Source organism: Danio rerio, chromosome 1 (assembly GCF_049306965.1).
Source record: "Danio rerio strain Tuebingen ecotype United States chromosome 1, GRCz12tu, whole genome shotgun sequence".
NCBI classification, from domain to species: domain Eukaryota; kingdom Metazoa; phylum Chordata; class Actinopteri; order Cypriniformes; family Danionidae; genus Danio; species Danio rerio.
The window spans coordinates 27,107,131-27,119,891 of NC_133176.1; the positions used below are offsets into that span (position 1 = coordinate 27,107,131).

The window sequence follows — 12,761 nt, forward strand, 5'->3', positions numbered from 1 at the left end:
GACTTTCCACACCAAATGCTTTTGAAAAAACTTTACAGGCATGCATACAGTATGTGTGATATACAAGTTAGCAGATGGAAAACATGTTTTAGCATCCCTTAACACTGTACTATCAGGAGTTAACATGTTAATAATATTTTATAACATTATTTTTTATTGCCTACTACATGTTGCTAACATGTTTCGACTACACCAGCAGAAATTAATGTTTTAGTTAGTTGCTAGCCTGTTAAGCAATTTGCTTGCTTGACTTAGCATAATGCTAACATTTTAAAACATCTATTTTGACCACTGAGCAGAGCTGGTGATTGTATCTTGAAAAGACTGATTCCTGAAAGACCACAGTGACAGACAAGTGTTCGCATTGATTCCATGGGCCAGTCTGAACCCCAGGGACCTACTCACACCTGCAGCTTCTTCACGATGGACGTCTAGAGTTCTTCAGCCTCCGGCGCCTAGATGTAGTTGTAGATGTAGCGCCTTCACTTTCATCAATTGGAGAAATTTCTGTCGCCTCTGGCTTGCTTGGTTTAGGACTTGTGGAACTGCGGATTGATGGATTTGCTCTTTAGTGTTTGGACTTTCAGCAGTAAAAATCAAACCACACTGAACTGAACTGAACTAAACTGAACTTCAACTCTGAAAACTAGACTGATGCAGTTTCAATTTACTAGAACTCCTATGTTAAGCTGCTTCGACACAATCTACATTGTAAAAGTGCTATAGAAATAAAGATAAATTGAAATAAAAAACTTTCAGAGGAAATACTGTTTAAAAATGTAGTGCCAAAGACAGACTAAAGAAGTCATTATGTTACCTTTGTTAAGTCAATGTATTAAAAATGCATATTGTCTCAGTACTGATTACACATATTTATATATAAAACATTTCTGAGATCATTATAGGTGGATCTACAAAGCACAGATACAGCTGTAACTGACTGACAGTGTTAGTCTGTAAAGTTTGTGGTATATTAATCAGGCAGTGTCATGTATTGTAAAATATATAACGTAATCTAAAGTCAAACAAATCTGTATTTTAGGAAAACAATACACAATTTCAGACAATTTCGTCCTTTATGTTTTTTATTTGCTCTTTGTATTGTGTGACTGCTGATGAAAAACGATACAAATCATTAATAGTAATAGTAATGTACATTACATGGCGGTGGGTGTTAATAAATGTACTTAACACTTATTAAATGACGACATATTGCAACTGCGAGGAACACATCAAATGCTACAGGTGTTGAAACTATGTACAAGCATAAAATCTGAATATTTACAGAGTATCATAAAAGTTTGGATATTATCATGAAACTTATTTACCAAATCAGTTTGCACAACAAAATACAATTGAATCAACATTGCTGTAACAGTGCAGCACTGAGACTGAGAGAAAAGAACTGCTCTGTGGTTTTACCAGCATGTGATTTTATTCTAATACTAAGTACTCAAGCCTAAACAACTGAAAAGAGCAAGCAACTATGCAAGCATGACAAGACACAGACCAATAGAGTATAACGCTAATAATATAACTGACACAATAAGGAAATAATCCAAAACTATATAAAACAACTGATTGTATTTCAAAGGGTAGATATAACATAGGAACAGTGCAGTATTTAGGCTCAAGTAAAGAAGGCAAAACACTGGGTTAAAGGCATCATGTATTTTTTTTGACCTTCTTAAAAGATGTCTGGGGAGAAATGAAAACATTCACATTAACATACATGACCATGTTTCATATGCTAGTGTCACTTGGGATATTTTTAAACATTGAGAGTAGAGCCAGCTATCTCATTGTGCTGATAAAAAAGTACTTTTAGCAAAACTACTCACACATGCACTCTCACTTATTCACTTTTGGCAGATTCAGATCCATGTAGAAAATGGATTGCTAAAGTAAAGTATGTTTTTGATCATATTTGATATGAGAAAGATAAGAATACCCAACAGAATTGCTTAGGATACGTACTACTGTCTATGTCCAATGACAGGTATTTGATCTTCTGGCATCTTCTTTCATATTCACCCAATTTCAAAATCTTACGTTCAAGATTTTACTTTGCCCTTCACCTGTTCAAACTATTTTAATTTCTTTGTTCTGCTGAATAAAAAAAAGAAATATTTTGAAATTGCAGGTAGATGGCACCATTGACTTCCATGGTAATCCTTTTTCAAAATATCTTCTTTTGTGTTCAACAGAAGAAACTCAAATGAGGGGGAATAAATGATGAGGTAATTTTCATTTTTAGGTGTATCTAAGTTCAAGAGCTAAACCTTTGGATTTACTTCTTGTTATGCTCAGTAAATCAATTTTGCATATACATTAATTTGTGTACAGTGGTGTTGTGATGTACAAACAGAAAAAAATACCCTTCTCAAATGCCAAAACAAAGCTGGAAGCGCAGTTGATTTAAATGACGCTAAATGAAGGATTCGTTTGTCCAAATATTACAATTCTATCACCAAATACCTCATGTAATTCCAAAATATTTCATTCAAAAATTCTCTTCATATCTGAAACACTAACAAAGATCTTTTTTATGTGAGTTGAGATTTCAAATCTAAATCTTTGCTGCTTTGAACAGTTTAAATATGGATCAAATTGTTAATATTCTGTGTTATTTTTTAAGTTTAAGAGTGAGGTTTGTTCCACTATAAATGTCAGTTCCATGCTTTCAGAATAATTGCCTAAAATAAGCTTGCTCATCAAGTGATAATATCTCTTGAAAAGAAATGGATTAACTGGATTTACATAACTGGATAATGACTTGGATTCACAATGTCTTCATGAACTTTTTGAAGCATCAACGTTTGTGGACATTTAATGGAAGGCTGAAATATCTCAGGTTTTATGAAGAAAACGATGAATAAATGTGTTTGGATTTTGAAATTTCTCTGAAATTTATGGAACAGTCAAATTAATTGAACTGAGTAACTGAGTCTCTCCATGATTTTTGCCCACATAATATAAAATTAATCTTAATTTAATCTTTTTTTTATTTTATTTCTTTTATTTTGTAAAGTTAACTATCCTAAAGGAGAGAAATAAGCAAATATGTTTTGTAGTAAATATAACAGGTAAAGTAAAACTTATGAGGAAAAAATTAACTGGTGAGGCTGAATCTATACTAGGTGCTTTTTGAAAGATCCACCATTCTCAATCCTGAGCTCTGACCATTCATTTCTCATAATGGCACTGGTAAAGCAGACAGAAGGCTCTTGAATAAACCTTCCTGTATCTAGTGTGATTGTTACAGGTGTTCATTTTGTAAGATCATTTGAGCACTCTAGTGATTCAAGTGGACAAATCCTAGCACTGAAGTTTGCGAATGCTGCGAGAAATTCTCTTAAACTCTCGTTGACCCTTCTGCCAGCGTTTCACCGATGTGATGACCAAATTTCCATCCATCTTCTGGCCCATCACCAAATAAGCAGCATTGATGTCATTTAGTTCATCGCACACACACTGAAGACCATCTTTTAGCCAAAGCACCGTCTTCCTAAAGTCATGGTCAGTGACGCCACCATTCGTCTTGTAGATCATCTTGGTCTTGGTTTCTGGAATGATCTTGGTGTCACCATTCATGTAGGAGATCTCCTTGACTTTGATCTTTAAAGCTAGAGAGTGGATACAATTAAAGATTGAGGACAATGAATATTACTTTAGCACAGACACAATATATAAACATTTCTGATTTCACCCCAAAATGAAAATTCTTTGTATGTTCTTCAAGTCAAATCAAGCCCTTTTTGTTTTTGTCAACTATGCTGAACATTCTTGATATACAGTAACAGCACAGATAAAATTACAGTCCTCACAGCCTACAATACAAACAAGCAATATATAAACAATATACAGTTGAAGTCAGAATTATTAGCCCCCCTTTGATTTTTTTCTCTTTTTAAATATCTTCCAAACGATGTTTAACAGAGCAAAGACATTTTAACAGCATGTCTGATAATATCTTTTCGTCTGGAGAAAATCTTATTTGTATTATTTCAGCTAGAATAAATGCAGTTTTTTAATTTTTAAAAAACATTTTAACGACAAAATTATTAGCCCCTTTAGGCTAATTTTTTTTCGATAGTCTACAGAACAAACCACTGTTATACAATAACTTGCCTAATTACCCTAAACTGCCCAGTTAACCTAATTAACCTAGTTAAGCCTTTGAAGGTCACTTTAAGCTGTATAGAAGTGTCTTGAAAACTATCATGGAAAAGATAAAATAAAACAGTTATTTGAGATTTAGTTATTAAGTTATTAAAACTATTATGTTTAGAAATGTGTTGAAATGTGTTGAAACTTCTCTCTGTTAAACAGAAAACAGGGAAAAAATAAACAGGGGGGCTTAAAATTCTAACTTCAACTTTATATAGTTGAACACTATTAAAGAAGTTATTGAAATCCATAACAGGTCATACATTTTTGTGTTCAATAAAAGAAAGAAACTCAGCAGGTTTGGAATGAGTGAGGGATGAGTAAACGATAAAATAATTTTCATTTTTGGGTGAACCATCCCTTTATCAATAAATAATCATTTATTTTTCACTCTATATAATGTCATACCAGTAATGTTTATGTTCTCTTTGCTTTGATTCTTTTGGATCACATGTCCTTTAAACATATGTGCTGCACTCAAATGCAATTGCTAATATCAAAATACATATGCATTCTCTAGTCTGAAATTGGACATGAATGGCCTTTCAATCATAAATACTACTGAGATATTTGGATACCTTTCGAAGATTAATTTTAAGATGAAGGCCAGAAGAATAGCGCTAGCATATATTTGACTGAAAATTCAGAATTGACCTTGCACAGTGGACTGTTTGTGTGGCTATCAATGAATGGAATGTTATATCTATTTTTTTTTCAGATTACAATGCACTTGAATGTGAGAAGCACATAATTACAACCTTATAAAGTGAAGTTTATTTATAAACTAATTTAAAGAGGATTACATGCTTACGATTGCTTGCGGCAGGTACTGAATTATCTAATTTATGATTAACCAATCAGAAGATTCCTAAGCCACTATATATACCCTAAGTTCCATATAACAGCCATCACCGTTTTGAAGAACCCTTCCACTCCTACTCCTCCTCCTTTCCTATACGGGTGGCACGGGGGCCAGGTGGTTAGCACTGTTGCCTCACAGCAAGAACTTCATTGGTAAAAGTCAAGCCAGCCGACTTTTCTGTGTGGAGTTTACACGTTCTCCCCGTGCTCACGTGGGTTTACATTTACATTTACATTTAGTCATTTAGCAGACACTTTTATCCAAAGCAACTTACAAATGAGGACAAGGAAGCAATTTACACAACTAAGAGCAACAATGAATAAGTGCTATAGGCAAGTTTCAGGTCTGTAAAGTCTAAGAAGGGAAGTATTAGTAATATTAGTTTTTTTTTTTTTTTTTTTGGGTACAGTTAGTGTGATGTTCAGAGAGGCAATTGCAGATTAGGAAGTGAAGTTTCCCCTGGGTTTACCGGTTTCCTCCCACCGTCCAAAAACATGCAACTTAAGTTAATTGACTAATCCAAATCGGCACCATAGACATGCTTCTAGTAAGTAGTTATCTCTTAGGAGCAATTACTATCTGTTCATTAGCTTCTACAGCAGGGGAGTTCTTGAGATATACCTGAGCTGAAACTCCCCTCTCGCCTTGCAAACGGGAGGGAGCCCCGGGCTCAAAAATCGTATGAGCTCAGGTCTCTCTCCTGGGACAGCATGCCAAACAAGCTCTATAATCAATCATCAGCTAACGCCCCATTCACACTGGGCTTCAGCGTCAACGCTTGACTAAAGGCATGTCTGAAGTTGGGGCTGAAACGATCCTCATAGAAGCGTCAGCCAATGAAATTCAGGCAGCAATAGGCCACTGTCTAGCAGGTGTATTTGCATACAGCGATCTGATTGGCTGACGCTTCCGTCGGCGCTTAAAAAGTTGAGCTAGTCCCAACTTCTGCAAAGAGCAACGCCTCTGCAGCGGCGCTGACGGATCCACAATGCAGTTCGGCAATGCCTGACGTCACCCATTCAAAGTGAATGGGAAGCGTTGACGCCCCGTGTGAATGGGGCGTAAGTGTGAACTCCTGAATGGGAGGACATTTCTATGCATTTGAAGTATACAATCATTACTGTGCCCTATGTTCGTGTTGTCTGTTTCAGTAGTTATTCATTGATAATTGATTATGTTCACCAGTGTTTGGTTTCGTACATCATTTAGTCTTCAGTTTGGCTCTTCACATTAAAACTGATATCCTTCTATTGCCTGAACTGTGACTATAAAACAGTTTGAACCCAGTCAAACTTTGCTCGTCATTTTTTATCTTCCATCTTTTTCAGGTTGGTCTGTTGGTTGGTATAAAAATTGTCTTGTTCACTTTTTACCCAGCTGAACACTAGCTTGAACAGGCTCAGGGTTTATCTTAAACTGTCTGCAAAATGACTTAGGTTGGTTTAAATAGTTTTTTGAAAGTTAAATGCTTTAGATGCTGTACTACACTCTTGTAACCCAACTACTAGAAAAATAGAAAAGACTTTACTAGAAAATTGTGTGGAAACCCTTTGCCTTAAAACCACACAAAGTGTTTACAAAAGGTGAAACCAAAAATATTTGGGTGCATGTTATTTGAATCAATGTAATTGTTCCTGGATTCCTTAAAACACCAGATGTTTTTTTTTGTTTTTTTTTTTAATAAAGCATTCTGTCATTTACTCGTGCTCTTGTTGTTTCAAACTATTCATGTCATTCTTCTTTGGGACACAAAAGATGATTTTTCTAAAAAAAAGAAAGTGTCCCTTTCCATCACTATTCAGTAAAAGTCAATGGAGTCCAGTGTTGTTTTGGACAACAATGGCTTTTATTGTATAGACAAAAAGGGTCTTGAAACAACACCACGGTGAGTAAAACTGCATTTATGGCTGAGTAATGTCTTTAAATATTTTTTCTTTGCTTTGAACAACTTGTTTTTTTATTTGGAGCATGTGTTTTCGGAGTATAACGCATTATACGCAGTAACGTATTAATTTGCAAAAAAAGCAAGCAAATTATACATGGTAGCCTTACCAAAGTCATTTTTGCATAGGCTGTCCACAATTTCGTTGTCATTTTCAGGCTTTTCCTTGCAGGCATCACATACTCTTGGAACTAGGCAAAAAAAAAAAGAAAAAAAAAAGAAAAAATAATCAATACAGAAAGGGTCAAAGACAATAAAAATGAATTGATCGCGCATTTGTATAGTGACTTGAAACTTTTCGTACCTTCCTTAGTGACTGGTACTAAAGCATCAGCGCCAGCAGGCGGTATGCACAGGTCATTATCTAAAGGGAAGCGCCTGCAGTCCAGCATGTCCGGCCAAGGGAACCCAAAAGCGGCCATCACCGGAGCGCAGCCGCTCTTCACGCTCTCACACAGAGACCTGCACGGCTGGATGGGCTCGTCCAGGTCATCCAAACACACCGGAGCGAAGAGAGAGCAGAGAAACTTCTTGGTGTCCGGATGACACTGTTTCTGCACCAGAGGGGTCCAGGAGGATGCTTGTTGCAGAACCTCGTTCATGGTCTCGTGTCCGAGGAGGTTAGGCAGACGCATGTTTGTGTACTCGATGTCATGGCACAGGAGCAGGTTTGTAGGTATGGGCTTACAGTTGCTCTTTTTCTGAAAGAGCTCAGGCTGATCGAAGGCGTATAATCCATGAAGCGCATCCAGATATCCCGGGATGGAAAGCGCAACCAGCAGAGCCAGATAGGCACGCATCTTTACTTCAGTTGAGCGTCCGTGGGTTACTGAATTCTTCACTGTGCCAACCTGTCTTCATAGGAAAGTCTGGGCGGAGCGAGGGAAGCAGCTCAGATGTCCACTGTTCAAGATCATGCTGTTTACAGCATAGGTTGTGCCTTAAGAACGTTTTTCCTCTCGGAGCACGGTGATTAAAGCCTCCAACTTTTGTGTTAAATCTGACAGCATTGGTTGGTTCAGTTTTTTTTACGTTTATTCAAGTTGCTCAGTTAAGATAGTGTACTTTAAGTTTTTCATATCTTTCAGATAGTCAACTAACTTTATACCAAAATAACAATACATTTCAAACTCCCATTCAACAGAAATGCTTTAGTTAGCCTAACCTGAAGTTATGTCTATAATACATATTTTATGTGTTTTATACATATTTTAAAATGGAACAAAAAGAAAGGTAGTACAAAATAAAAATACATTTACACAATTTTAGCTGACCCCTGGGTGCGAAAGAGTGTGTATGGGTATTTCACAGTGCTGGGTTGCAGCTGGAAAGGCATCTGCTGTGTAAATCATGTGCTGAATAAGTTGCCAGTTCATTCCGCTGTGGTGACTCCTGATTAATAAAGGGACTGTTGAAAAGAAAATGAAACAATGAATTATTTTAGCTGAATCTGTATTTTTTTTTTTTAATTTGCATTTGAGGATCTTAACATAAAGAATCAAAAATGTATACAAATAGCCGTATATGCAACACTGATTTTTTTATTTGTGTATTCCTTAGAAAAATATACTTGAAACTTTTTCAACTTTTTTGTATATACTTTTTGTGTAAGTCATTTTTGACTCATTCATACTCATACCTGCAGGCACAGGACGTTGTGCCCAAATTTACCCTAACGTTGTGGGGACGTTGGATTTTGTTTGGAAATAAAACTCGGGTTGACGTCAGAATAATTAGTCAAATATCAACCTATTTTGATGTTGTATTTGGATGTTAAAATAACATTGTCCTTAGATGCTGGCTAGACATTGAATTTTGGTCACCTGATGTCATGACCTTAATCTAAGCTTATGTCAATGTATGGTGTTGTGTGCCTGCTGGGATAGCTCAAAGAACCTTTAAATTTTCAAATAACTTTTTTTTTTCTTAGTGTGAAGAACATTTAGTGAATGTACCGTTAAGTACTTTTTTCCACTGTAAAGAATTTCTGAAATGAAGCATATTGGTGTCAATTCTATAAAAAGTATATTCTCTAGGTTTAAATTTCCTCATGTTGCATTATGTTGAGCAAGACTAGGAAGAATAAATGTGGATTTTGAATTTTTTTAATCAAAATCAAATACACATAAATGAATGATTACATTTGTGAAGTCTCTCTTTTTAATAACTTTATTTTTGGACTATTGTAAGATATCTATTAGATTTTTATTGACAGCCTAATTTTAACCTTGTTTTTAGCCAAGATGTCTATTTTTGGATGTCTGTAATATGTCTTTTAAACAAAAAATTGCTTGGTGAGAAGTAGCATCAAAAAGAGGGACAAGGGGAAGCAGACAAAAAAAGTTATCAATTTAATACAATTCATCTTCATTTCTCTAGCGCTTTTACAATGTAGGTTGTGTCAAAGCAGCTTAACAGAGAAGTTCTATAAATTGAAACTGTTTCAGTCCATTTTTCATAGTTGAAGTTCAGTTTAGTTCAGATCAGTGTGGTTTAATCCTCTCTGCTGAAAGTCCAAACACTGAAGAGCAAGCTCCACAAGTACCAGGTAGTGCAAAAGTGATTTCACTGTAAAAAATGAAAAATAAAAATAAAAATAAAAAAGTAATGCATTTGGGGATCTAAAATGCAATGGGTTTGAGCGATAAAGTTCTTGTAAATGATATCTTATTATCTCTATATAATGTAGGTATTACAAACGCAATATTGTTCAAATGCTGAAGTCATGCATATCATCTGTCTACAGGCATGATGATCAAAACAACAATGTCGGACATTAAATGATAAACATTATAATTTTATGAAACAACTAACAGCTTTTACTAACTAACTAACAACTTTACTGTAAAAATTAACAGAAGGCAATTAAATGTGTTTTTACCACACGCAATCTCAAGGCAATTCGTAACTTTTTAATTTAGTGGCTAATTCGTATGAATTCGTACGATATAATTTGTACAATTTAGTACCATTTGCTCATCACCTAATGACCGTTGGGGTTAGAGGTGGGGTTAGGTGCCATGACTCCTTTTTAAAATCGTACATTTTCGTACGACTGAACTCAAATTTGTACGAATTAGCAACTAAACTGACAAAACGTAAAATTCTTACGTTTCCTCGCAAGATCAGGCTGGTTTTAAAGATTGTTTAAGTGTGATGCATTAATATTCAAATTTATATATTTAAAAGACTTGATGATGAACCATTTTTACAAGCATGTTTCTCAACCAATAGTTAAAAGAAAATATTTAACATTCATTCTCTCTTTTTAAGGTAAGCTGTGGATTTATGAGCCACAGTAAGGCTTTCATTTGGTATGAAGAGTTCATAATTCTTTGTTGAGCGATGCTGTGGTCTTTAGGCTTTTCACACTCATGGCCATCTGTCATCATTAAGGCAAAAAATGTGAAGTAGTTCTCAAGTTTATACAATATGTCTAAGATTTTTCCTGTATATTTGTGTGTGTGCATGTGTGTGAAGTGAGAATAAGTAGAAATAATAAGAATGATGGAGAAAATAAGAGCAAGACGGAGCTGTTGAGTGAAACTGAACTCCTTGCTGCAGTAGGTCTGGTTTCTCCATCATTCATCACTCTGTAGGGTCCAGTTTTAAGCCACCAAGCGGGTCACACAAACAAACTCTTTCTCACCTCAAGACAGACTCATACCCTTATCCTTCTACAGCAATGGAGAGTGACAAATCTGAACCACAAAATCAAAAAATCAATTATTATATCAAAATATTAACACAATTCAATGTTTATGCAGTAATGTTAAGCCACATGGTGGATCTTTCTTGTCACCAGGTTTACTGGGTAACCGCTTCTCCTCAAGTCATCACGAAGAAATTCCCCTCAGGCTCCTAAAGGTCATAGGTTCAGAGGCCCCCATTAAATACAGGTTAGCTGCTGGGGTTTCCCATCTTTGGGATCATGCTGGGAAGAAGTAGCCGTTTAAAGGCTTGTTTTTAGCTGTAAAGTGATAGCCCTTGGTCTCTATGACGATAAGACACTTAGGCTCTCTAGGAGATCTGTGTCCTCCGTTTGGCCCTTTTTTTTGTAAGTATTTGTCTGTCTAGCCTGAGTGAAGGGGTTTCTAATATTGATGTGGTCTTCTTCAGTGTGAATCAGGGATTCATTTTATGGGTGTCACAGACAATGGTGTGTATTATTGCACTTTTTTTTTTAGCTAAACTGCATGAAATAAAAATCTGAATATTCAAGATTTAAAAATCAAACTGTGCTAGTTTTTTTGGCTCTGAAACATTAATCTGAACAAATTTATTATTAGAAGGTACCGAAAACCTCACAAACCTTGCCAAAATGATGCAACATTTACAAAAATCAGTTTTATGACATGAAGTATGCAGAAGCTCCATTTTCTTTTAGCTTAGTCCCTTTTTTAATCATGGGTCGCCACAGCGGATTGAACCGGCAACTTATCCAGCATATGTTTTACACAGCGGATGCCCTTCCAGCTGCAACCCATCACCGAGAAACACCCACACAATCTTATTCACACACATCCATGGTCAATTTAGCTTACCCAGTTAACCTAGAGCCCGAAGGACACCTATTTTACCCTTTTTGAACATTTAAGTTAAGTTTTTTGTGTCTCCAGAGTGTGTTTGTAAAGTTGCAGCTCAAAACACCCATCAGATTATTTATAAACTTTTTTTGAAGTTTGTAATTTTCAGCTCTCTGTATCTGTTGTCGCTGTTTTTGTTGCCTTTGCCTTAAATGCTGGTTTTCCTCACCATTCCCACGTGCCTGTCAGAGTGTGCCGCTACTTCGCCTCGGCTGCGTCAGATAAAGAGCACAGCGACAGACATGAAGTATGCAGATCTCACGCAACATTTATGAGAAATACTACAGTAAGAACTTTCCCAATGATTATTTGATGTATTTGTTGTGAAGTTAATTCAAGCCTTTCGATGAGTCACACACAATGTTGTTACAATGTTGTTCATGCACACACACAGAGACACACGCACACACACACACAGTACTCACGGATATACACACACAGTGCGCGTTTAACTTGTGACAGGATACATGTTAATATCCACTGCTTTATGGATATCTGTTATGTTAATGTTAAAAATTAACCTGATTTAACATCCACAAACGGGATTGAAGAATCTTCTTTTATTATTGTACTGACCTGCAGCTGTGGTGGTAAAGACGGTAAAATGCACTCTTTCCATTTTTATGATTTAAACTTGTAAAACACATTCTTGATCACATTTCATGATGATTGATGATCACAGCGAGCTGAACAGATCTTTTAATCCCAGTTGCTTTGTGCTTGTCCTGTCTTGTTGATAAGATTATATGCGTTACTACAGAGACACGTTAAAGTGTGGCTGTCAATCAATTCAGTGGGTGGGTAAACCGCACTCCTACGTCATGTTGCGGTTGGCTTTAAAATGGGAGGGATTTGGATCCTATTTTAACATCAGGAAATAAAAAAAGAGACTTATTGTGTTTCTATCACTATGATATGACTGTGGACACACTATACCTACACACAGTTCTGTCCAAACAGCTTACAAAAGATGATTTTCATTACAGGTGCCCTTTAAGAAAAGTCTTTTTGACTTTCTTGAATATTTAAAGAAGGCATTTTGTAATCCAATCTCATTTATTTATATAACCAGCAGGCACAATGCTGACTTCTGAATCCAATAAGGCTGCTCATTAAAAATAACAATATCAAGAGGAAATGTAACTATCTTATATAGTTTGAAAAAAGTGGCTAATTCATATAAATACTTAACATTTCATCT

General features: G+C 35.8%; 1 protein-coding gene across 1 annotated transcript; it reads right to left on the bottom strand.

The window, feature by feature from the left end:
* Nucleotides 1-1,067: 1,067 nt before the first annotated feature.
* sfrp2 (secreted frizzled-related protein 2) lies at nt 1,068-7,805 on the bottom strand. The gene is given in 3 exon segments (NM_001077384.2): nt 1,068-3,626; nt 7,085-7,165; nt 7,279-7,805. Coding segments are annotated over 3 exon segments (885 nt in total). The 5' UTR covers nt 7,775-7,805; the 3' UTR covers nt 1,068-3,318.
* Between the last annotated feature and the right edge of the window lie 4,956 nt (nt 7,806-12,761).